General features: G+C 41.1%; 1 protein-coding gene across 2 annotated transcripts in view; it reads right to left on the reverse strand.

The window, feature by feature from the left end:
• Window positions 1–27,572, reverse strand: part of BMPER (BMP binding endothelial regulator) — a 247,111-nt gene that overhangs the window by 99,111 nt on the left and 120,428 nt on the right. For both annotated transcript variants that reach the window (XM_081533567.1, XM_081533565.1), the window contains exons 7-8: window positions 6,678–6,777; window positions 850–959 (exon numbers count right to left, since the gene is read on the reverse strand). In XM_081533567.1, the coding sequence (XP_081389693.1) occupies window positions 850–959; window positions 6,678–6,777 (210 nt within the window). The remainder of the gene's footprint in view (window positions 1–849; window positions 960–6,677; window positions 6,778–27,572) is intronic.

Genomic DNA, 27,572 nt, shown 5'->3' on the forward strand with positions numbered 1-27,572 from the left:
CTAAAGTCCTCTGTGAAAATGATTCTCTTCTCGATTTCAGAACTGAATCACCATATAAACATAGTTTAGGAATGTGTGATGTGCTTAATCCCTTTAAATTTCTGGAGCTGAGGAATTCTTTCTTTACCAGTCACTAGATGTGTAGTTGCCTTTTGAGAAAAGTGTGTAATGACTCATGTAAGAAATGGTAAGATGAACAACACATAAATACTCTCTTCCCAAACTACCAGATTTATTTTTGTGATTACCTGTGAACCCATGCCTTTCTTTTCTCTTTACTGTTGTTGTTTGGTCGCCAAGTCATGTCTGACTCCCTCGTGGACCACAGCACACCAGGCTTTCCTGTCCTTTACTATATCCTAGAGTTTGCTCAAACTCATGTCCATTGAGTCAGTGATGCTATCCAACAATCTCATCCTCTGTTGCCCCCTTCTTTTCCTACTCTCAATCTTTCCCAGCAACAGTCTTTTCTGATGAGTTGGCTTCTTTTCTCTTGCTTGTGGTTAAAGCCATTTTTATTGCCAGGTGTGTCAGAGAATTCATACTAAATAATTAGAGCCAGAGAACACTGTCAAGTGTATTTGTCTGATTTTTACAAGTGCTTCAGCCCTTCAGAGTTTAATTCTCACCCCTAGAGCTAACTTATTGGTCCTGGGAAGATGACAGTGATTTGTAATTTGGATCCTATGTCTAAACTTCCTTGTGAACATGCAGTATAATTTTACAGATACAGTGGCATCAGTAATGCCTCATTCCCATAAATAACACATTATTATGTTTGGCTATAGCGTTAACATTAAAACCAAAGTGCCATCCATTTTGGACCACGGCCCCTCAGAACCATCTTACCTTGCAGGTACATGCAGTGCAGTTATCATAGAGAAAAGAGGATCCATTGTCATAAACATCACTGCGAAAGAGGCAGCTTCCAAATGGGAGGTCGAACACTTTCCTTTGACCTAGAAAGAAGCAACAGCATAGTGTTAGCAAGATAGAAGTCAGGGATGTCCCACTTCATCATCAGCAATTATAGCACAGGACTGTTAAACATTCCCACAAGCCCAGGTAAATCTAGTGCACAAATACAGAGCCAGGGGTCACATGTTTCTAGGGGATTCCCAGGAATCATGACTTCAAAGAGTTTTTGCTAAAGAAAGTTTGATTCCATACTGAATCTTTTAAGTTCAACAAATCTTGATTATGAGTTCATCATAGTGAACCAGGATGACTAAGACATCCTGTCCCAATGGAGCTTAGTCTACTGGGGAAACAAACCCACAAAAGATGATTTCAATACAATAAGACAGTCAGTTCTGGAAAGAAGCCAGTCTAGGAACTGTGTGGACGGGGAGGACAGAGAAGACTTTTTGGAGGATGTACTGCCTGAGCTGTATCTTAAAGAATGAGTAAAATTATCCAGAAAGTGGGTGTTGGCAGGGAAGAGGCAGCAGAAGTCAAGATATCCAAAGAAGACTAGGATGAGCAAAAAGAAAAACTAATGAGATAGTATCTCAGTTGAAGAAATGACAAGACCATTGACATCAAGGGTGATGCTAACTCAAAGATCACATAGAGGAAGAATCCAACTCCACATACCCAGTGTTCAACATCCCACAGGCATCACACCTCTTGCAGAATTACCTTGGTTTTCCCTGATGTAAGGATTTGATTGGTGACCCAAAAGGTGAAAATAATCAACCTCAAATAAAGAGTGTAATCCAATTTCCTCCTTTCTTTCAGTATTTGAGTTTCTACTCCCTGGAGCACATAAAAATACCTCTGAAATGTTACTTCAATTAAGGACTAAGTTGAGAAGTCAAAGATTAATCATCACTCATAAGATTTATACACACACTCATCCTGTAAAAGGATTAAAAGCAATCTCTAATTCATTGGAGACCAAGTGAAATGGTGAAGTGTCTATAAACACATATGAAATGCTATTCTCGGAATTAGAATTATTGGAATTACTGTTAGTAGGTGTCAAGAAAAATGCCATCTTCCCATTAAGAGTCAACCTCAAAGCTGGGATACAGTATAGATGTAGAATTAAATCATTAGTTTAGTTCTCCCTACAAGAAGCAAACTTGCCTCAAAAGATGACTGTGATAATTTTAACTTGGGTCCCACATGCACACTCCAGGGTGACCTTGAGCTTGATTTCTCGAGGCCTGACTTAGTTCACTTGTCATAAAATGATATCAAAATGCCTCCTCCCAATAACACATTACCATCTCTAACTACAATGTCAGTGCTAAAGTATACCATCAAAAACTTTTTTATGGTTAGATAAAATTTAGCATAATGACTATATGTGCACCTAACAAATAGCAATATCCCAACTGAAACAGGCATTCTTCTGTGTATACTCAGGTTCTGAGTCTTTTGAAGTTTGTAAAAATTTACGGATTAAATCATAGGATTACCTGAAAAATACAGAATTCATCCTTTCTCTAGGTCTTCCTCTAGAACTCCCAAGGGTTGTCTGAAACATCAGAAATCTGTGTGCAGGCCACCCACCCCATCAGAATCACACCTGTCATATCACATCTTGATTTAGGATACTTTATAAAAGTATAAGAAACACCCCTAAGCAGATTTTTTTTTAATTTACTAGAAAAATGATGATGACATTATTTTTCACTGCTTTAAACACTGTTCTCTATATTATTCCATCAGAGATATATTTCTGTCCTTTAAGAATTAAAAATAGCTCTGCTTCAATTGAGTATTTGTTTCAAATTGTGATAACATGGTTTGCCTTGTCCTGTCTTTTATAGATAGTTAGACTGGTGGATTGATAAATCAGTAGACTACTGAACAAAAAAGGCTTGAGTTTAATCTCCCTGCACAAATATGACCAATGGCAGATAAGTATTATCATTATTAGAGGTGGTATAATTCAAATAGGCTTCCCAGGTGGCACAGTGGTAAAGAATCCACCTGCCAATTCAGGAGATGTGGACTCAATTCCTGGATCAGGAAGATCCCCTGGAGAAGGAAATGGCAACCCAATCCAGCATTCTTGCTTGGAGAATTCGCATGAACAGAGGAGCCTGATGGGCTGCAGTTCATGGGGTCGCAAAGAATCAGACACAACTGAGCAACTGAGCACACAGCACATATAATTCAAATAGGATCTTGGGCCATGTGACCCTAAGAAGTGCATTGGGTGCTCTATATATAGAAACTTCTGATGAGGCTGTTCATTGAAAATGAGAAAAGACAGGGAAATAGTGCAAAAGGCAGGGGTATGTCATGTGAATGAATCCTGCTCAAGGGAAAACTGAACAGCAAATCAGTGTCCAAAAATCCAAAATTCTAATTAGTCTAAAATTTCAGCATCTACTAAGCATTTTCCCTTTTTTTTCCCCCCCGTCTTCTGTTGTGTGAGTATGTTTCTTTCTACTGTCAAAGAACATACAATCTTACCTAAATCCCAAAGTCATCATGGCTCAAAATAAGATAAAACATTCAAAAGAATGGTTCAGAGACTCCGTGTATAGCCTAATTTAAGTCATTTCCACTTTATTCCGCTGGGGCTTAGCCCAACAATAAAGGTCTCATTTGGGAGAATTAGGATTTTTGAGTTTCCTAAAACTTGCTGTTCCTTTTGTAGTCCAACTTTTGACCACAAACAGACAGAAAAATCTGCATTCAATACAACAGTCATTGTTCATATGAGAATCTGATCTGACTCAGCATATCCATGATACCAGCTTCAGAGCTTTAATCAAGCCTGCTGCTGCTGCTGCTAAGTCACTTCAGTCGTGTCCGTCTGTGCAACCCCATAGACGGCAGCCTACCTATTTCCTCCATCCCTGGGATTCTCCAGGCAAGAACAGTGAAGTGGGTTGCCATTTCCTTCTCCAATGCATGCACGCATGCCAAGTTGCTTCAGTCATGTCCAACTCTGTGTGAGCCTGTGGACAGCAGCCCACCAGGCTGCTCTGTCCACAGGATTCTCTAGGCAAGCCTACTTATCTTCAAGTCGAGGCCCCAACCCACACCTCCTCTGGGACGACTTTCTCACTTAGATGGGGCCCTGCTTCCACCATGACCCACAGCATAATGATTTCAACAACAGTGAACTGGCTACTTCTCTTCCAGGGGCACAAGCACACCTGGGCAACCCAAGAAGCACACACATCAATGGAAATGCCTTCAGTCAGTCATATCTAAACAATTCTCCTTTGCTCTGATAATATCTATGAAATTACTTTAAAAGCAGATGCGTGTTTGTGTGTGTGTTTGTGTGTGTGTACACAGAAGGAAGGCAAACATTATTAGATGAAGAGTTAGCAGCAGAATCCTTCAAAGAAGAGAAAGCTGCCGTCATTTAACAAGATACTTTTATTGGCCAATTCAATTGTAGAAAGATAGACTTCAGGGTATGGCTATGATAAGCGGGGAATGACAAAAATAAATCAACAGGTGTTTCCGTTGGAGGAAGCAAAGTATGAAAGAAAAGACAGAAGATTCAAGGAAAGAGTGTGGACAATAACGACTGGAGGCTGGAATCCACAGAAAAAGAGACAAACAGTGTTATTTTCCTAAAGGCAAAGTAGCTGAGACCTTTTAAGAACAAAGCGAGCCTAATATTTCGGTTTCTGTTATTCATTGTGCTTCCTTGAAAAGTAATCAGCCTCTCTTACTGTAAACTTTCAGCGAAATCCCCTGCACAAGCCTTGATTCAATAGCACCATAGAATGTGAAAAAACAGGGTGGGGAGGTTTTCCTGAAAGGACAAAATGATGTTGAAGAAGCAGATGGAGGAGGGAAAGGAAGAGGAACAAAAAAAAAGGGAAGAGAAGGAGGAGGAGGTAGAAGAGGAAGAGGTAGGGAACAAATAGAAAAAAGCAGCAGGAGCAAAAACACAAAGCCAGCAGTGACTAGAGAAAATATAAGCCCCCTGCCAAGGATCCCTGGAGATACTGGTGGGGATGCTGCATATTCTATTGTATTCATTTGATGGATCAAGCTACTTTTATCTGAATCTTAAACAGTCAAACTCAATCAACTTCAATGACCTAAAGGCCACATGGAAGAAGCTGATATATAGATTACGAACAAAAACCAAAGGATTCCATGCTCTAGAGACCCTCCATCCAGGGTATTTCTCTTCAGGTGGTAACATGCGTGCTACTCTCCATGTTACCTGGAAAGCTGAGAAGCAGCAGGTTAAATCGTGGGCTTGGGAATCACAGAGACTCATGTTCAGGAGTCAACTCCATAGCTCACTAGCTGTGCTACCTTCTGGGAATTCTACTTCCTTCTCAGCACAAAACTAATAATGGTACCTAGCCCTTGGACTGCAAGGAGATCCAATCAATCCATCCTAAAGGAGATCAATCCTGGGTGTTCAATGGAAGGACTGATGTTGAAGCTGAAACTCCAATACTTTGGCTTCCTAATGCGAAGAGTTGACTCATTGGAAAAGACCCTAATGCTGGGTAGGATTGGGGGCAGGAGGAGAAGGGGACGACAGAGGATGAGATGGTTGGATGGCATCACTGACTCGATGGACATGGGTTTGGGTAGACTCTGGGAGTTGGTGATGGACAGAGAGTCCTGGCGTGCTGCAATTCATGGGGTCGCAAAGAGTCGGACACGACTGAGTGACTGAACTGAACTGAACTGAACTGATGTTATTAATACATATCAGAATTCTATACTTAGCACCTGTATGTCACAGACTCTTGAGGAAATTAAATGAGAAAAAAGTTCCTGAAGTTTTCACATGGTGCCTAGTACGTAGTAATTGCTCAAAAAGGAATAACTAATCCTCTTTTTTATTGACTTATTCATTATTCCCTTCCAAACCTCTTGTTTGAGGCATGTTCTCCTCCTGCATGTTTTTGCCTCTAAAATAACACTCTAGTCCTCCATCTGTTTACTTCATATGCCTTTATTTATTTATTTTTCTTTTTTGGCCATGCTTCGAATCATGTGCGATCTTAGTTCCCTGACCAGGGATTGAACCCTCGTGCCTCTGCCCCCATCCCCCATCCAACCCCCCACACTGGTAGCACAGACTCTTAACCACTGGACTGCCAGGAAGTCCTCACATGCCTTTAAAATACATTCCTACTAAATGTCAGAGGCCCAGTTAAAGACAGTTTCTCAATGTTGTTCTCCCCACAAAAATACATTCCTACTAATCATCATATGTCCAATTAAAGATGGTTTCCTCAGTACCATTCTCCCCACAAGAGGTTATTATCCCAGGGTGTCTGGTATACCAGGTTTACAATTACAGGGGAAGATAAGAGAAAAGAAAGTTCTCGGGAGGCTCAGAAGTGAAATAAACCCCTGTACACACCTTAGTGATGGTTTAGCCTCTCAGCTGTGCCCAACTCTTGTGACTCCATGGTCTTGTAGCCCACCAGGCTCCTCTGTCCATGGGATTTCTGAGGCAAGAATACTGAAGTGGGTTGCCACTTCCTCCTCCAGGGGATCTTCCCGACCTAGGTATCAAACCCAGGTCTCCTGCATTGCAGGTGGATTCTTTACCTATTGAGCCACCACACCTTACACTCAGGTAATCAGAAGGTGCTGTCTCTAAGAAGCCATGAAATAGCACAGCTTGAGAACCTCAAGATAACAAAGTGGACGACTCTCAACAGAAACTTCCAGAATAAATTACATTGTTCTTTGACCTAAAAACAATCACTCACCCAAACATTTGGGGCAGCACTGTCCTGGGGGAATGTGGCTAAGGTGCTGAGGACAGGAGAGAATGGGACAGACTTCTCTCACGCACTGTGTCCTGCCTCCCTAAAGAAAAGAGAAGGAGAAAAAAGCACATTTAGAAAAGTACGTGCATATATATAGTGTCTAACCAAACTATCTGGAACAAACCTAGGCCTTTCCTGGGGTTGGTCCCGGGGTGATTGCTCAGACCTGGGAAACTGCCCCTAGGCATCCCGTGCTCTTCCCCGTAGATGCCATAAATTGTACCCATGAGAAGACTGCCTCTAAAGCGATGGGTACAGCATCACCTCTCCCCACTCACCGTCACCACCACCTTTATCTTTTTTTCCTTCTTGAAGTGAAACTGAAAGTCACTCAGTCATGTCAGACTCCTTGCAAACCTGTGGACTGTAGCCCACCAGGCTCCTCTGTCCATGACATTCTCCAGGCAAGAATACTGGAGTGGGTTGTCATGCCCTCCTACAAGAGGATCTTCCCAACCCAGAGACTGAATCTTGGTCTCCTGCATTACAAGCAGATTCTTTACCGTCTGAGCCACCTGAGCATTTTGGCTCTTAAGACCAACCAACCCTCTCGGTTTGGCTGAGATTTGAGGCTTTCGGTACTATAACCAGGAAATGTCTCTGGCAAACCCAGACAGGTTGGCCTCTCTTTCCAAGCCCAAGGCAACAAACAACTTTGGGGGTTTTATTGAGATGTGTCTTCCTCTTTCAGGCCCCCATCTTTCTAGTCCTGCAGAAAAGCTTCCTCCAGGAAGACTTCCCTTTTGGTCACTCCTTAAAGGTGTTGCTAGAACAACTCAGCAAGGCTCAGATTTGGGGAAGTTAGCCAATCTGCTGAAAATGGATACACTGGAAGCCAACATTCAGAAGAACCATTTCACTGAAGTCACTCAGCTAAACTAATCTGTTTCTATGAATCAAGTAGAAGGTTTATGATGACTGATATTAAAAAGACTTCAGCAGCCTTGGAAAATGTTCTAGAGTCTTCAGATCTTTCATTGTCCTTCATTCTTGACCCTTTCTGTCCTCCAGCATCCATCACCTCTGACATGCATTCCTTTTATTCCTCAGTATCCCCTGCTTCTCTGCCTATTAGTATCTCTCGCCCCTCCGGGATGTGAAGATGAGCATACCAACTTCCTTTCTCCATTCCTTAGCAGGGATGCCTGTTTTTCCAGCCTCAGCAACTTGTAACTGAATCCCCATAAAGCCACAACAAAAAAAGAAAAAAAAAAAGGGCTTTCCAGTCAATTTACATTCAACAGCTTTGCAAGGCTCAAGTGAAAACTATCCGGTGCGATATGAATTACTATCAAATTTGTGAATGATTCAGTTTTTTTTTCCTTTACCAAAAAAATCAGTAAATTTGGTAGATCAATCACTAGGCAAATAACATTTCAATGAATTGGCTTCTCTAGGATTTGAGCTAGAAACCAAACTAGTAGACCTTCAAAAGTATCCGTTGCCTCAAGCCTGGAATTTTTATCTTGAAAGGCCTCAGGAAATAAGGAACTCACGCCTCAAAGAGTCCTCGGCCTCGCAAGGGAAAGATTCCCTCATAGCGTTTCCTCACACCTTCTCCAGCACTTTCTGTATTAACACCAGACATTAGCCGTCTGGATCCTATTCATTCCCATCTGAGCACACTACTGTCGCCTGTTGTTTCTGCTTTCCCTTCCTATTTCTGCCATTTTCATTATGCAAGCTTTATTTTTTGGTAGGGACAGATGAAAAGGGTAGAGCATGTTATGTCTTTTTAAATATTTATTATTTTTAAGCCACTTTAAGGTTGGCTTCTTCCCCAAACCAATAGAAAACACATGAAAATACCACAGAAAGTCCTTCTGTTGTTTTTACATTATTTCCAGATCAGCACGAATCACTAAAAATCTCCTAGGAATCCCTAGCTGTTCTCAGTGAGTTTCCTCACTCGACTGCATAATCCTGGACGCTGGACTCTTCACCAGACTTCAGAGGCGCATAACCTGAGTCTAGGTCACACTCTGAGGTCTGCCCCGGCTTATACATAAACCACAAAAGTCAAATCTAGAGGGAGGCAGAAGGCTCTCCTTAGCTTTTAACTTCCTCAAATCTCAAAGCCTTGGGCCACACGAGGTTGCCTGGATGTGGACTTCTCTTAGGTGCACAGAGAACGTATTCTTTTCATCAATATTCTCTGTTCTTGTTGGATCAGCATGTATTTTTCAAGCATATTTTAAAATTAAAATTTAAGAAAAATATTGCATAGTTGCATGGCCGTTAACTTGTCCAACACACTGGAAAGCTGGCCAAAGACTGTGTGCACTCCAGTAATTTTCCTTTCAATAAGGTCAAAGAGTGAATTTTGCATACATAATACAACTGCAGTTTGTGTCTCCCAAGAGTCCGTTAAAGTAACTTGAACTGCAATTTAAGTTTGCTGCTTTGGTCAGGTTTTATTTTGTTTGGGTTGCAGAATTGTGGCATAGCCCAATTCCCGAGGCTGCTTTCCAATTAATACCTCCAAAGAAAGTCCCAGGCCCTTTCAGCTCACAACCTGCTTCTATGATTTCAACTCAGCAGGGACTCTGGCTAAACTATAAGCCAGGGCTTTGCTGTAAACTAAGAAAGTTAAAAAAGCAGAAGCAAACATTTCTGGTTCTAAAAGTGCACTAATTCCTACTGTAATTGCACTAAATTGACTCTATCAGATTATCACCATCGCTTTCTAATTAACTTCCCTGCCTCAGCTTTCTTTCCACGAGTCCATCCTGCAAGGTTCTATCCAGCATCCACAACTGTTTCATTATTTGAGCTAAGATTTATTCAAGGTTTACCATATATCGGGGATACCAGCAGTGAATATAACACACCAAAAAATCATTCTTTATGGAGCATGTTCTCATGTTAAGGTGGAGGATGACTTAACCATACCATTCAGGAGAAAGTTCAACCCACTCAAGCTAAAAGTCCATGTAGAAACGACTAGGTGCCCACTAGGATCTTTTTTTTTCTCCTGACACAGAGCCAATCTGTATTTCCCAGTCTCCCTTACTGTTAGGGGTGGCCAGTGGAAAGTAGTCGGAAATCTCTCACACTAAAGAAGGCTGAACGCTGAAGAACTGATGCTTTTAAACTGAGGTGTTGGAGAAGACTTTTTTTTTTTTGAGAAGACTCTTGAGAGTTCCTTGGATTGCAAGATCAAATCTGTCAATCCTAAAGGAAATCAATCCTGAAGGAAATCAATCCTGAGTATTCATTAGAAAGACTCATGCTGAAACTGAACCTCCAATACTTTGGCCACCTGATGGAAAGCCAACTCATTGGAAAAGACCCTGATGCTGGGAAAAATTGAAAGCAGGAGAAGGGGATGAGAGAGGATGAGATGGTTGGATGGCATCACTGACTCAATGGACATGAGTTTGAGCAAGCTCCAGGAGACGGTGAAGGACGGGGAGGCCTGGTGTGCTGCAGTCCATGGGGTTGCAAAGAGTCGGACACGGCTGAGCGACTGAACAAGATGCCATGCTTTTCAGAATTTTGCAATAACGTGGAAGAGCCTGCTTCCCTGAGTCACCATATGGAAGTCTACCCACTAAACGCCTGCAAGGAACTGTTAAATGAGCAAGAAATAAATTTTATCGTGTTAACACTCGGATGCATCAATTCTTTATTACCCCAGTGAGGCAACTTTGTCAAGATACCCCATAATCTTTTCTCCAATCTCCTTTCCTTCCAACACCAACACAGAGAGGGGATTCCAGTGTACCTTATTTCTTTCCTGTCCCCAAACATATCTTATGCCTTCTCTCTTCTTTATACATGCATCTTTCCCTTTCTGCCCCCATCACTGACCCCTATGGAAATCCTGCTTCACTCAAGGTCTACTTCATGCCTCTTCTCTTCTGTAAAGTCTTCTAGACCCTTTCAATTCCCAACAATCTCCTCTATAATCCCATATCTTTTCTTTTCTCATCTGTACTCCTGGTATTTTTGACACACACATGAACATTTAACCCTGACAGACAACACTGGTTTTGTCTCTAAGCTAGACTATGGTATGGGGAGGAAACAGTCCTTTGAGCCTAATATCCATCAATGGACTCAAGGAAATATCTCAATAAAAATCCACTGAATGAAAGGAAGAGCCACCACACATAATGAGCTCCAGAATCCAGGTAAATTTTTCAGAGCACTTCAACTACAAGATGCTGATGAGACGGCAGAGTTCAGGGCTGTCTGCATCCCCTTACTTTTGTTATCTCCTTGGGTTTTGCATAATTTGGGTACCAACTAAATGTTTGTTAGTGACAATATTTTCAAAGAGCATCCCTCAACTTCAATTTTTAAAGATGGTATGAGTCCTAGTATCCATGTATTTTGTCTAATGTTTGAAAATGTCTAAATGGTCAAAATGCATAGGGACTAATGACTGTATTCCCATTTGATCAACAAGAAAAGCTAGGAATGTCCATGATATTGGAGAGTTACAATTTCTACCATTTGCCCATTCTTTGAAAAGGCAAACTTGTCCTTTAGAGGTGATCCTTTGTTTCTATTGCCTATGCAAGTGCTTCTCCAAAAGTAGTCATTTGAAAAAGAAAGACATGGAACTTATGCCAGGTCTATTTTCTTAATTTTCTTTTAGTTGATTTAGTCAAGAACACAATTACTTTGTGTCAAAGTTTACCCTAAGGCAGCAGTTCTGTTGCATAATTTAAAAAAAAAAAAGTATCTTCCTGAATGTAGTGATGAGTGCAAGATGATAAAACTATAGCTATGTGCATTCAGGATGCTTCTCCTATCTCTGAGGTCTGCTGGGAATTGGGGGCTGGAAAACTGTTCTGTAGCACATGACATGGCACTCATTCCTTGACCAGGAAACAGATCATGGCCACCTAACAGGAGGTGGGAAGCACAGCAGTGCATTTCCAACCAGTTAAGACCAGTCAGCTACACGCAACCACATTCAAGAGCAATTTTTTTTGTTTGTTTTGAGAATAATTTTTTTTAAACAATATTCAACTCTGAAGAAAATAGACTTCTCCATTGATTCTAGATGGAGGTGAGAACGAGGGAAGAGGAAAAACTGGAGGAACTAGTGTAAGGAAGAAATAAATCATGGGTACGAAGAACTCATGTGTGACTCACAATTTTTACATCACAACAACCAGTGGTATAAAGCAAATTTGGGAACAGAGCACCAAATCTGAATTACAAATTGGGTTACAAAACTTCCCCCAAAGAAATGGATATCTTTATCCACGCCTCTTTTCAACCTGGAAATTTATTTTGATAACGTTCCGGAGCATGACAGCTACTTCAGGGGTGAAGGACTTAGTAGCTGGCTTCCCCTGTTCTTGGCCAGTGTGGAATCAGAAATCAACACAGAAGAGAGGCGGCAAGTGAGTTGTGAGGCTGAGGGAGTGGAAGGAGAGTGGACAAAGGCAGAGATGTCACCTGCTTCCCTGGTATCTCAGATGGTAAAGAATCTGCCTGCAGTGCAGGAGACTTGGGTTCGATCCCTGGGTTGGGAAGATCCCCTGGAGAAGGAACCAGCAACCCACTCCAGTATTCTTAGCCTGGAGAATTCCATGGACTTAGGAGCCTGGCAGGCTACAGTCCATGGGGTTGCAAAGAGGTGGACACGACTGAGCAACTTTTACTTTCACAAGCCCACTACAATGGGCAAGAGAAAGGTACATATGAACGCACACACACATACACATATACACACACATACACTGGCATATATGTTTATATTACATGCTGTAAAATCCCATGGACAGAGGAGGCTGACAGGCTATATATATATATATATATATATATATATAGTCCATAGGGTCGCAAAGAGTTGGAGTCGATTGAGTGACTAAGCCACTACCACCACATGCTAAAATAATGTGTGTGCGTGTGTACACATGTGTGTGTATACGTGTGTGTGTTTGTGAGACTCAACACTAGCCTAGGGCCTTTCAACTTTGACATTATTGATGTTTTAAGGCTTTGCTTCAGGGGGCCATCATATGCATTGTATAATGTTTAGCAGCATCCCTGGTCTCCATCCACTAGATGCCAGTATCCCCCTTCATCCCCTCGTGGCAATAAACAGGAATGTCACCAGACACTGCCAAATGATGCTGGGGTACAAAATCAATTCAAGTTGAGAACTACTACACTAGACCAATGTTTTCTCGAGCCACAATCCAGGAACCTGCATTTTTGATAACTCTCCCAGCTGACTTGAATGCTGCTGTCCAAGGCACCACATTTTGCAAATGCCTCACTAACAGGAGCTTCCATCAAGTGGGGATTAAGTCATAATTGTGACTTAATTGTGACATAATTGTGAGTTCCTCACAGCTGGTGCACATCATAGCTTATAACATGTGATTAAGATGTGTGTTCTGAATGATGGAGAACATTTTTCAGGTTGAAGAGTTCTCTGAGAGAAGAATCGGGTCCCATTTCACCTCAATGGCTAGAGGCTACTTTCACTCATGCTCATGGAAAGGAGGGCAGGAATGGGTGACTGAGGTTGATAGAGTTGGATTACACTTCTCTGAGGCATTTGTGCTGAGTCCAACTTGGGCTTTATCATCACCATCTGTATGGATCCTGAAGACTTTCTTCCCCAAGAATCTAAACATCATGTTATGCATGGGTTTTTGTTTTCAAGTCATAAAATGAAATTCAACTTCAATTCTAAACACAGAGAGTCAAAGGTATGTCAGCAAATTTTGGCCAAGGTACTTATTTTGTCCCATGAAAATCTTGAGCAAACACTGACCTCTGAGAAGTACCCACTGGGCTGATAGAAACAAAACCTTTTTCTTTCTTCACTGCCTATTCAGAAAATCAAGACCTGCCTTAAGAATCAAGCCTGAACCAAATTCCTTTCATTTTTCCCATCAATTAATGTTTCCAAGTCCAATCGTACTGTTTGCTCTTATTATTGTTTTGGTTTCCTATTGCTGATCTAACAAATTACCACATAGCCTTGGTGACTTAAAATAACACACATTTATTATCTTACTGTTCTGGAGATTAGAAGTCTGAAATCAATTTCACTGGGCTAAAATCAAAGTGTCGGCAGGGCTGTGTTCCTTCTAAAGACTCCCAGGAGGAATCTGTTACCTTGTCTCTTCCAACTTCTAGGTTCCTGGTCTTCTTTCTCCATCATCAAAACCATGAGTAGCATCTTCAAATCTCTCTCTGAACCTGGCCCTTGCTTCCATCATCATGTCTCCTCTAACTCTGACCCTTCCACTTTCCCTTTTTAAGGACTCTTGAAAAAAAGATCCATCTAGATAATCCAGGATAATCTCTCCATTTCAACATCATTTTGCTGTTGTTTAGTCTCTCAGTTGTGTCCGACTCTTTGTGACCCCATGGACTACAGCACACCAGGCTTCCCGGTCCTTCACTATCTCCCACAGTTTTCTCAAACTCATGTCCATTTAGTCGATGATGCCGTCCAACCATCTCATCCTCTGTCACCCCCTTCTCCTTCTGCCCTCAATCTTTCCCAGCATCAGGGTCTTTTCCCTGAGTCGGCTCTTCACAACAGATGGCCAAAATATTGGAGCTTCAGTTTCAGCATCAGTCCTCTCAATGAATATTCAGGGTTGATTTCCTTTAGGATTGACTGGTTGGATCTCTTGGCCGTCCAAGGAACTTTCAAGAGTCTTCTCCAACCCCACAGTACAAAGGCATCAATTCTTGGTGCTCAGCCTTCTTTATGGTCCAGCTCTCATATCCATACATGAGTACTGGAAACATCGTTAACTAAAATCATATCTGCAAAGTCACTTTTGCCATGTAAGGTGACAGTCACAGGTTTGGGGGATTAGGGTGTGAACATCTTTATGGTCAGAGAGCACATTATTCTGCCTACCAAAGTTATTATTAAAGAAATGACATTTCATTTCACTGTGTAGCACCAGATGCAATGTTTCAGCTCTAATGCCTCTACAACACACTATAATAATCTTCCTATCAGCTTTTCCCTCCCTGAACAAGCTAGTTTTTCCCGTGTTTTACAAAATAGGAAAAGACAGCCAGCAACTTCTGTTTGAATCCTGGTTATATGGTACTGAACTGAACAAATTCCTCACTTCCCATTTGTTCCTCTCCCTCTGCTCATCTCTAGTTATTTCATTCTACCTTTTAGAAGATGACACTCCATTCAGACAATCTGAGTTTCTCATCTTGCTCACTCTCTTCTTATTGTCGCAGGCTGATCATCAGTGCCGATGGACATCTTCGGGAACCTTTTGGATGTTAAGGAAGGAGGAAACCTGTCTGCCAACAGGTCTCTTCAGGGCCCCTAAATTGAAGTTCCCACCAAGTTGTATGATTTGTCACCCTCTGGCCCTTGACAATAAGCCCTGCGGGACCTCAATGTCCTCTGATGGCCAGACAGATGACCCCCAGAGAGTCTGATTGTATTTATCGTGTTCAGAGATACCTGCAGGAGATTTCAGAGAAACTGAAGGTGAGAGTGGGGGTGGGGGTGGGGGTAGGGGGGCGGGGGTGGGTTTGTGTGATACCATAGCCAGGCCTCCCCTGCTGTCAGCTCAGGGCTTATTAGCACCAGCTGCCTGGGTGAGCAGGCTCAGCCTGGCTATGGAGACAGCAGTGGATTTCAAGGGCACTTGGAGGCAGGGCCAAAGATCATAATTTTGTGAAATAAATATTAGAGTCATAAATAAACAGGTGATATAAAAGTGTTGATTCTTTTCACTAACACCATTTTAAAAGAGGGTTTCCATTATGTGTTTGCTTAAGTCTCATATCTAAAGGTAAAATTCATCTGTCTTCCTCTCTGAGTCCCGGTTCTTTGCTCTTTCTTGTCACTTAGCTGAATGGCAGGGTTGTTGTTGTTTTTTTTTTTTTTAATGTTTCTGCTTTGAAAAAGAAAATTTCAAGCTTCTTCCTCTTCCCCAAACCCAACTCTCCCCACAGGCAGACACACAAATCACTGATAACAACTGGGATACTGTTTGAGGCAAATTCCAACTGGTTGAAAGTTTCCACAAATATTTTATTCCCTGTCTTTGTCCATTTTAGAAACAGGAAGATAAGACCACCTTTGAGGACCAACCTCCAATGAGATCTCTGAGCAAATGCCTTGCAACCCGAGGGAGAAAAAAGCTCTGGGAATCAGAACAGATCTGCCAGCCCCAGTTCATTTGGTGTCTGCAGATGGGAGTTGAGGGCTGAGGGACGACTGGAGCAGAAGCAGTAATCTGCCCTGAAGGATGTGACACCTCTTTCCAAGGCTCACTGAACAGAGAGGGAGGACTTGCCGACAAGGGCCCTGAGAATCTGGCCTTGCCGGCAAGCATGGGGGGTTCCCCCTCTGAAACAGTCAACAAATAAACAAACAAATCCACAGGAGAACACCCTCCTGATGTTTCAGATTCCCAGACACCTTTCAGACCACCCCGGCAGGACATTTTTCAACTGCCGTCCTGAAAAAAAAAAAAAAGTGAAAGAAAGAAAACGAGCCCTTTTCCTTCTCTTGCCATTTTTATCAAAGTTCAACCTTTCATCATCATGTAAGTAGTCAAAGCTGTTACAAGCCTACCGCTGACACATCAAACGCTTTATCTACAGTCTGGCCCACTTCCAGGGAGATGAAAAGACCGATCATTCAGAACTCACACCTCCTGTGAGTTATGAGCCATTCCTGAAAGGAAGGAAATAACACTATTGTGCAGGAGGAAGGGCATTTTTCATGTTCTCCAGGCTGTCTGCACTGCAGCAAAGCATAAAGGAGGAAGCCACACGAAAGCCTTTGACTGGAGGCAAGTGTCTCTAGAAATACTGACCCACAGACAGAAACCCAAGCATTGCTGATGGACTGCTCGTCTAAAACCTCTCTGTTGACCTTTAAGTTTTGGTATCAGAAGTAGTTTATGCAATATACCACATGCTTCATTTTGTTTTATTTGTTTCCACAGACAGAAACCCAAGCATTGCTGATGGACTGCTTGTCTAAAACCTCTCTGTTGACCTTTAAGTTTTGGTATCAGAAGTAGTTTATGAAATATACCACATGCTTCATTTTGTTTTATTTGTTTCCACAGTCTTTCATTTGGATTTATCATTTGTCTCAACTGGGTTGAGAGTTCACTGAGGATAGAAGCTAGGTTAATCTTCCTTTTGTCTTGCTCGAGTGCTTCTGTCCTCCAACCTCCACAGCTAGACCACAGTAACATCAGAAGTACTTGGCTTCAGTTAAACACCTACTTGTACAGTTGTCAGTTAAAACTGGAATAACTCAAAAATGTTTGTGCTCCAGTAATGTTTCTTAAGGTCTAAAAATATCTGTTGCCTTAAAACGAATTAGTCTTAATGAAGATATATCTGGATCCCCTTACAGCATTGACAAAATTGCACTTAGAAGTCTTCGAGATTTTTCATAAATATAGTATACCTGAAAACACTACAGAGAAAAGATTACATTTAAACTTTAATTTCTGAGCTAATGAGTCACAGCATTTTGGCTTTTGTTCATCTCTGCAACAAACATTTGAGTTTCCATATGTTAGACACTGTGATCTTTAAATGAAAAATTTCAAAACTTCCATTCAGTATACATGACTATGTACAGTTCTCTACTTTGTATCAAGTGACAATTCCCTAAAATTCTAATAAAATCTAAAATGCTGTAAATATAATACCCACAGAGTTCTATAAACACTCTAGCCTCTATTGAGGTACACTGTCCAGAGAAACTAGAGGCTTCTACCACTATTCATTCAAACTAGTGATGCCTGTGGGTATTGGTCTTGTCAACCAATTCTAAATTTGTGTTTTGAGACAATCAAGATATAACCCAATCTTGGCAAGCTCTTGGGATGATCATAATCTAGGCCCAATATGATCAAAGGAAAAGAAGTGTACAGGCTGTTGGAAATAGTTGTGATGAGGGGGTCCTAGCTTGAGCCAAAGCTCGCATTGTGACAAGTCTGGGCAACTCCAGTGAGAAAGAAAAGTTCACCTGTTTGTCTTCTCGTGAGAGCAAACTCCATCCTAAGGGAGGAAGAGATGTAGCACAACAGAATCCCCTAGTTACTGAGTCTAGTTACAGAAGGAAGGAATTATTGCGGATATAACTTGGCATCTGTCACTCAAGCTATCCCAAATCCAGTGCCTGCCATGGATGCCCATGTTGGTCCTGAGGAAGAAAGATGCTGAAAGTAAAGCTGATAAGAACTAAGAAATATTCAAGTACAGGCCTACTGATTTGGGATTTCTATAACCGAGTAAAATATATGGAAAGGAAAATTCAGATGACACTGCTGTTAATCAGAGGTCTACATGATATTAGTGGCAATGTGCAATCAAAGAGGATGGATGCAGTAGCCATGCCAGGCTGAGAACCAGAGTGCCTGGGAAAATGGGGGGAACAGAGGGGACAATGGCAGACAGACATGAGAGACGGTGAAATTTTGTCCAGTGCAGAAAAGAGATATTTCCTCTATCATAAACTCTTTTTAGGAAGACTAGGCATCTGCCTAGGAAGGTGATCACCATTGGCAATATCTATTATAAAATAGTACCTGTGGACAAAGCATACGTATATCCTCTGGCAAATGGACTCATAAGCAGAAAGAGAAAGTGCTTGGCCTCTTGCAGAAACGATGCTGCTGCTGCTGCTGCTGCTAAGTCGCTTCAGTAGTGTCTGACTACGTGCGACCCCACAGACGGCAGCCCACCAGGCTCCCCCGTCCCTGGGATTCTCCAAGCTAGAATACTGGAGTGGGTTGCCATTTCCTTCTCCATTGCATGAAAGTGAAAAGTGAAAGTGAAGTCGCTCAGTCTTGTCCGAATCTTAGCGACCCCATGGACTGCAGCCCACCAGGCTCCTCCGTCCATGGGATTTTCCAGGCAAGAGTACTGGAGCAAGTTGCCATTGCCTTCTCTGGCAGAAACGATGAGTTATGTTAAATTGAGCTTCTCCTGGAATGATATCAGGAGAGATTCAGAAGCATTGTCTCATTGTCTTGGCCAGAACATGCTCCAGAGAAGCCGGAAGAGAGTAGGTACCTCAGTGAGGGGGCAGCTGGCTGGAAAGTTTGTCAGGTCATGTGTGAGGTCTGAGTGGACAACAGCTCTGTAACTATGACAATATGCCTAGCAACCCAGAGGTTAAGGTTAAATCCTTAACCCTATTAAAAGGAATGAAAAAAAAAAGTTCTACCTGAGCAACAATTGTATCTTATTTCAGAAAAAGATACAGAAAAGACAGCAGTTCAAGTTATTTTAGGCCATAGCTAAAACAGAAGGCCAGCTGCTTGTGGGAATTACCAGAAATGCTTCAATGAAAGCCAAGGACAGTTTCCATGGTTCCTATGATACTAATGGAAGAAGAGTGAAGGTCACCTTTGATTGGAAACCAGGGGAAGGCCGGTCCATTTGAAATAGCTGCCAGAACTTTGGTGATGAGTGGACCAGAGACAAGCAACTCAGAACATACACAGCATCTCTCTTTAAAGACCAGTGCTGAAGCGGAGTATTTGGAAGGCAAATGTCCAAGACTCAGGGTGGCAGTGACTCAGAAATATCAACCATTTTATTTTTCCAAACCAACAGGAGGATGATGGCAATGTCTCGAAAACAAGCAGATTGAGTGAAAGTTTACACACTGAAGGTGGAACATCTAGCTCTTTTCTTGGCCGAGAAATCCAGAAAGTCACTTTTTAAATTGACCTATGCTATTTATAAAGATCCTCATCAACCAGTACTAAAGTTTGGTTGCCAAATTCAGAAAACTTTTATAAACAAGTAGTTCAAAGTATATGATCAACTCATGATCAGAACATTGCTAATTCAGATTGGTTGAAAATATTTGCAATCTGAAGAGAGTCTGGCATATGCTCAAATGTGTAGATTATAGATATTGCCCTTGAAGTCAAGGATTTCTCTTAATTTTTTAGATAGGACATAACATCTTATGTTTTCTAAGTATCTATCTGATAAAGTCTCTTCAGGGATTCTGTGGGTGAGACACCAAAATGGTTCCATTGCCCCCACCAAAAAATTGCTAAAGTGGAAAATACACTTACATTTATGTCCTACATTTTACTTAAAATGCATCCTATAGATACTCATGTGCAATGACTATTTCATGCTTTTGTTTTAGGAAGATATTTATTACTGAGCCCAAACTCTAGAGCCTGCAAGCTGCAACTATTGAGCCTGAGTGCTGCAACTAGTGAAGCCCACTCACCTAGAGCAAGGGCTTTGCAATAGCAATAGAAGCCACCACAATGAGAAGCCCACACTCTGCAACTAGAGAGTAGCCCCTGAGAGCTGCAACTAGAGAAAGCCCATGTGCCTCAACGATGACCCATTGTAGCCAAATAAACAAATATTTAAAAAATAGTTGCTCTCATTTAGTAGAAATTCCATGCTAGGGAAACTTGGGCAACCACAAAATTCATATGGATTCAAAATCCATAGTTCTCAAAGGATTTAATAAGTTTTACTTTGGAAAATTCTTGCAAATGAAAGGAGCAGTATTGCACTGAAATTGTTCCTAGCAAATATTTTAAATGATTCGCCTCATAAGTATCCCTAACTCCAAAGGGTAACAGGAATGAAGGAGGAGAACCTCAGATGTACATGTATCCCAATGTTTGGGACAAAAAGCTGCAAACCCTAATAAGGGGGCCATTCCTTTCATCTAATACTTAGATGTGAGGTCTTTACACTGAGATAGTCTCTCAAAACCCCAAACCTGGTCTATTATTAGAGTTGTAGAAATAACCATATCCATGCACATGGATACCAAATTCCTGATAATGGGTGATGAATCAAAAACCTGCAGGAAAATAATGCCTGTTTAAAATAATGAAATCCTAGTTTATGAAGGCATGAGCCTTCACTGTCTCCCCGTGAATTAAGCTCAGTGCGTGTGTGCTGTCACTTAGTCATGCCTGACTCTGCGACACTATAGACTGTAGCCGGCCAGGTTCCTCTCCATGGGATTCTCCAGGCCAGAATACTGGAGTGGGTTGCCGTGCTCTCCTCCACGGCATCTCTCCTACCCAGGAATCGAACCCACATCTCCTGTGACTCCTGCATGGTAGGCAGATCCTTTACCACTGAGCCACTGGGGAAGCCCACGCCTTGAACTCAGTACAAGCAGGCAGTTTCCAGAGTCTAACTCGAGAAGGAAAACTGGAAATCCACGTGGTTCAAAGGAACACACCCTGGGGTTAAGAGCCCTCTCCTACCCCAGTTCCATCCGTTGCTACTTTGCACTAAATTTAGTTGATTTCTCTATGTTTCAATTTCTTCATCTGTAAATTAGAAAGAAAGAAAGAAAAAAAAAAAGAAACCTGTACCCATTCTCACAAGTTCATATAAAGAATCAGATGATGGAGGTAAAGGTTTTAGCTCAGTGTCTGGTGCACAAATAAGTGCTCATTAAATGTTTAGTTCTTACAAATACTGTAGGGTCAAATTAACTGTAAATCCCAGTCAGCTCCATAAATTAAATGAGTGACCTTGGCAATTTATGTACTCTGCATCTTGGTTATTTTATTACTAAACAATGCCTCTTTCCTTACAAAGCTGTTGTGAAAATGTTATGAGTGAATGTACGTAAAGCATCCAGCACAGAACTTAATCTATACAAGTTCCTGATAAAAATGAACCTTCAGCACTCTCACTCCCACCCTGTGTGCTTTAGGATTAGCCATTCAAAGTAAGCTTCACAGGCCCAGAGAACGGGGCTGTGAAAGGTAGAGGGCTGCAGTGACTTTTCCTCTGAATTACTTGGAGAACATTCGTGTTTTCCTTGGCACCAGGGACACATGAAGTAGTCTTTTGGGGTGCACAGTAGTGTATACATCACCCATGTATTTGCATAAAATTTCAAAGCACTTTCTTGATATATGCAGTATGACAGCCGCTGTCACAATGTATTTATATAAGTTCTATGCGGATTTTATAAAATAAACTTGCAAATGTTTGTTTTCCTAAGGAGGGGTGTGTTTGAGGGTTGCTGGGGATAATCATTTCATCTCCCTCTAGAAAGTAACACATGCTGGCATGCTCCCTCGCTCCATGACTGCAAATAGCTGGTGTTCCCTGTGAATACGTGAGGCAACCCCATAGATATAGTAGGTCATTTTTAAAATCTATAAGCATTTTAAAAAATGTTTTTTCTGTAAAAAACAGCGTTGAAGGGTGCCGTAACCACAATCCATCTGAAGTCTAGAGGGAAGGATAAAATAGCTGGCTGTGACTTCCAGCACACTGAATCCCACAGGCAAATTGTCATAACCCCAGCTGGCTCTTCATCTTTCCAGTGAAGGAGGTAGCCAGATGTGAAAGACAATGGCAATTCCTTACCAACACAGGCCAGCATTTACCTCAGTCTTCTTTCAGAACCACTAGAAGAATTTCCTGGATTGGCTAAATCTTTCCATCAAAAGTATTGAGGTAATATATTCAATTATCTCCTATACAATTTCCTAAACTAGTATTTTGTGGAAATCTTTTTCCATAGGAGATTAACTAGGGGTTCCATGACAGGAGACTCCTGCCAAGAAATGAATAAGGTTGTGTTGAACAAAGTTAAATGAGTTTTCTTTATTGTAGGTCTTTTCTTATCCTTTAATGCATATAAATATTCAATTGGGAGAATATATAAGATGATTTCTCAAATTTATATGACCTTGGAACCTTTTTGTCATGGCACATGGACATATTCTGGTACAATATAAAGAGGAACACAATTCATAAAATGCTAGTCAACTTCAATTTACTGCTTTGTGTCTACCCTAAGTACTGATAGCTATAGAAGCCTTCCTCCTTGACACAAATTCCTTGGTGACAATTTTAGAGTAAAGAAGTCCTTATATTGAGCAATCAATATTCCTTAATTGAGCAAACAGTTCTACTCCCCAAAGCCTTCCCCTCCATAATTACTATATTAAAAAATATGCTCTTCAAATTCAATTTATTATTTTATTTTTACAGATTCCAAAAACCACTCTGACAGTGTTTGTTGGTTGGTTGGGTTTGTTGTTTTCTTCAGGATTATCTTCATTTTTCTTTTTTTTTCAGAATTTTCATACATTTTACCATAGGGGTGAAAAAAAAGAAAAAGAATTCTAGGCTTCCACGTGGCTTTTCCCCAATTCCATAAACCAGGCCACCCTACCAATGCCTAGCATTTCTGGAATATTTATAAACACTATAGTAGGAAAACTCTCCTTCCCACACCCTCTGAAAACATAGCTGGCTACAGATTCCCAAGGCGGGCTCTGTGGGCATGTGGTTTCCATGCCTTCAAAAGGGGTGTTTGTAGGATACACTGAGGGATATTTCAGCCATGTCTTTCTCTTATCTCTTTTATTTTTTTGCCTAGCAAACTTGCTCCAAACTTGCCTCTGGGTGGCCTTAAAAAAGAGACACGTTGTAAACAAATAGAACCCTTACAGATTCCTCAGTAGTGGCAGAAACAAGGATACAAGGAAAAGGTGTGTTCCTCTGTCTCTCACTTTGGGTGGGACCTCATGGGACAACAAGGGAGGCTGTGACAGTCCTGGACTGGGTTAGGTTAAGAAGCTGCAAAGAAGACAGGAGCTTTGGGGGGGATCAGGCGAGAACACCAGCTTGGGAGCAGGGCCTCTCCTCCACTGTTTTAAAGAGGCAGGGGTCAAAATAGCATGAATTTCACACCCATCTCTAATCCCTCATTGCCCCGACATTGAACTTAAAATAATAACATCAACAAGATGTTATTTTTAGAAAGTGTTCTAAAAAAGAAGTGGCTTCCTTATTAAACTGTTTTCATTGTTACCCATGACCTTCAACTTCATCTCAAGGTATACACATAATTTTACATTTACAGTCAAGGGCTGTCTCTTTTGTTCACCACTGTATTACCAGAGACTACCACGATATCTTTTTAAATAAATAATTACAGCTTTTGTTGATAGACTGCAGTACCCTTAGGTAAGCCACTTTACAATGAACTCATAAACACTCCCTCCAAATTCCAATTCTGTCTCTAGATAAGAAAGGTTTTACACACAGAATCATTCCGCCAGCAATCATATCCCCAGCTAGTCATCCCTCTTTCCTTATAAAGGAGTTAGCCAGATGTGAGAGACAATGACAATCTGTCCATAACTGTACACAAGTGCCTCTCTTTCCCTTCAGGTAGGAGGAAACTGTGGCTGGTACCTGCTCCCAGGTGGGTAGTGCGCAGATCTGGGAGCAAAGATTCCTTATGGGCATTTCTGGACAGACACACAGAAACCAAAGAACAAAGGCAATGCTAAGGAAAACTCGGTGGCGGGGGCGGGGGCGGGTGTTGGTTAAAAATGATTTGCTTTATATTTAAACTATATATGGATTTCTAATCTAGACCATATGTTGAAAACATAACTGAAACCAATGGTTTTCAGATCTTTTTAACCTAGGATCCTTTTACGCTCTGAAGGATTATTAAACCTACCAAAACTTTTTGTTTACATGAATTACATCTATGAATATTTACTGTTTTAGAAGTTGAAACTGAGAAATTTTAAAACTTATTGACTTTAAAGTAACAAAAATTCATTACACCAACAGAAATAACATACTTTAATGAAAAATACACATTCCAAAACAAACAAAAAAAAAATAGTGAGAAAACTGACACTGTTCTACCTTTTTGCAAAGCTCTTTAATGTTTGGTTTAATAGAAGTTATGGAGTTTTCCTATTTGCTTCTTTCAATTATTGCAATATGCTGTTTTGGTTGCAGTTTATAAGGAAAATACAGCTTTACACAGACACACAGTCAGAAGACAGAGGTAGATTTTGAGAGCTCTTTCATATATTGGTGGATACTCTTCTTTGATACTGTATCAAAATTCAATAATCTTAAAGGTCGGCTGTGATATGGAATTAAAAATCATATCTTGTCCTTTCAGTGGAAATGTTTCCTATGCATGATGTTTTAACACTATGCATTGGGGATTCCCTGGTGGCTCAGATGGTAAAGCGTCTGCCCGAAATGCAGGAGACCTGGGTTTGATCCCCGGGTCGAGAAGATCCCCTGGAGAAGGAAATGGCAACCCACTCCAGTACTCTTGCCTAGAAAATTCCATGGATGGAGGAGCCTGGTGGGCTACAGTCCATGGAATCGCAAAGAGTCAGACACGACTTCACTTTGACTTTCTATTGGTCCTTTGAAAAGTATTTATTTAAGCAGATCTTCAAAATGTTAGCATATTTCATTATCAAATATCAAAAAAATTACACTTATCATCATCTCTTACTTATTCATAAAAAGTCTTTAAGTATAAAAAAATCTGTCAGTCTCACAAGGGCAAATGAAAGTTTTCCAAAAGTCAATTTTCACATGAAAGCTAAAGTTTTGATCACTGGTGACTTTATCATTTATTGTCTTTAGAGTGACATACTCATAATTTTTTTTTTTTTTTGAGATGTCTGCCAAATGCCCAAGTAACAATGGAGTTCCGTTAAAAAGAAAAGTGATTAGTTCTGCTCAAAATTCAAATAAACATCTAAGTGGTTTTTTCTCTTTAGATATCCACTGTAATTCAAATTCGGCAGACTTTTTTAACTTCTCGTGTTAAAATGATGTGTATTCAAGGGTCAGATTTAATAAAAAAAAAAATTTAGTTTCATCACAAACATTTTTAAGTAAAACTGGATTTTTTTTTTTTTAAATTGAGAGTACACAGTGGTGACCAATACAATGACCATTTTAGGGCCACTGCCTTGATTAGTGCTAACTAAGGCTCCAGCACTTCTACTCTTCATCACTGATAATGTGAACACAGCCCTCCTAAAAGGCAAATTAAACCCTCTGAAACAGTCTTTGGAACCCCCAAGGGTCCATGGACTACACTTTGAGAACCGCTAACTCAAATGGTTTGACTTTTACATTCTTGAGGTCCACCTCCACGAAGTAATTCTCATAACCATGACAAACAAACCAAAGTAGAGCAGCATATTGGGTCACAGAACTGAACTCTATGGTCCCAGGGAAACATTGTACATCATCACTTAAATCGGCAAGTTCACTTAGTGGACTGTAATGCCATATGGACTGTAGAGCCAAAAAAAAAGGGGGATAATCAACACCACCCACAGAGCCAGCCAGATTTGAGCAATCAAAGCCTGAAAACACCAGTTTTGTTCCAGTAAAACTGTCAAGAATCCATATTAGTCATTTACACCCATATTTTCAGGTATGCAGTAGAAAAAAGAAAGCCCTTTGTGTGGGTGAAAAAATGAAGTATCAACCTAGGAGGCAAGCCTGAGAAAGAGCAGATGCTTATGTTTCTAGAGTTTGTACTTTTTCTCTAAAAACACATCTGTCATCAACTTCAACTTAGAAGACCAACAAAGTACTTTTATAAATAAACACAGTGGCCATTTTCATTTCAGTGACTCTGAATTCTTGGTAATCAATCTGATGGCCGAGAAATGCCAGCTAACTTTTCTCCAATGTGCTCCAGGCAGGGCGTCCTCACAATGGTCACTGTCTTGTAAGACCAGAACCTACAGCTGAATTTAATAACATGGCACTTTTAGCTTGGCACTTTTAACAACATGGCACTTTTAGCTTGGAGTTTTTACCTAAGGAAAACTGAATGAGAAGTTTCCATATACCCCTCATTTCAAAATCAAAGAAACCCTTGCATTAATTTGACACACAAATAAGAAATAATCCAATGGAGAAACTGTGGTTTGTGATGAGAGAAGCTGAAATGTTTGATTATCTAATAAAGTCAAACTTTGACTCTGCCTGGTCCTGTTTTCCTACCACTGCTCCACATCTACCTACCAACCCAAAGCCACAGCCCATCGCACTTGCCACACCAACTAGGGCAAAAGAAAGTAGGATGTCACGCACTCTTAAGCCCTCTACCTTCTCAACTCCTTGGACGTGAGGGTACACAACCGCCTTTCTTACTAGTCTAGACCAGGAGGTCATGTTCTAATGCTGAACCCAAAAGAGGGAACCTGGAATTATTCCTGACATTCCAAGTATTCTCCGGCCTCTCTCCTGAAACCTCCAGGTAATGGGCATTCCCTGCTCTCTCAAACTTGTTGGAGCTGGACACGCTAACTAATAAACTGTACTCCAGCTTTCAAACAAACACAGAAACCTACTAAATAGTCAGAAATATCCTGGCAGCTCTATCTCCAAAGATTTCCTTTTAGGTACTAGAAGTACTTGAACATATTCTAGGTCCCACTGTTACACTCCAAATCTGGTTCATGGAAAAACATGCCTGGGACCTGAAATGGGTACTAGTCCCTGCCACCTGCTCTCACCCAAAATGACTGATACTTTCAGGCTAGGCTTTTGCCTTGGTCCCTTTTTCAATCACTGAACATTTATGCCTCCTGGCATCTAGGACCTTGAACCACTTCTCTCTCTGCCCCCGAACTCCAAGCTAAGGGGTAGAAGCCTCCTTGTGAATAGAACCTCCTAAAGAGGTTCTGACGGTTGTCTCCCTGGACTTGTGAGCACAGTGTACTCCTGATTCATCTCAGGCTTTAATCTTTTGGCTGAAGCTGGGCTGTGGAGGTCTCACTTCCCTGTACCTCCTGCCCCTCTTCCTGGTTGCACTTTGGATTTTTGAGCCTGTGAGAGCACTGCCTGCTGTCACTTCTGGGAGCTCCTACACCTCCAAAACAAATGCAAACACATTAAGAAAGCAGAGAAAGCAATTCAGAGCATCTTTTTAAACATTATAAATCACTTGACTAACAGGCCAAGTTAAAGTTTATGCTTTCCTTGGCAAACGATTTTGAAGGGTACATGTTTATTATGTTTAGGGGAAGTAAGCCGTTTTCTACTTTATTTATAAGCAATGAC

The sequence above is a fragment of the Giraffa tippelskirchi genome, chromosome 10 (assembly GCF_054371585.1).
Source record: "Giraffa tippelskirchi isolate mGirTip1 chromosome 10, T2T-mGirTip1v1.2.pri, whole genome shotgun sequence".
NCBI classification, from domain to species: domain Eukaryota; kingdom Metazoa; phylum Chordata; class Mammalia; order Artiodactyla; family Giraffidae; genus Giraffa; species Giraffa tippelskirchi.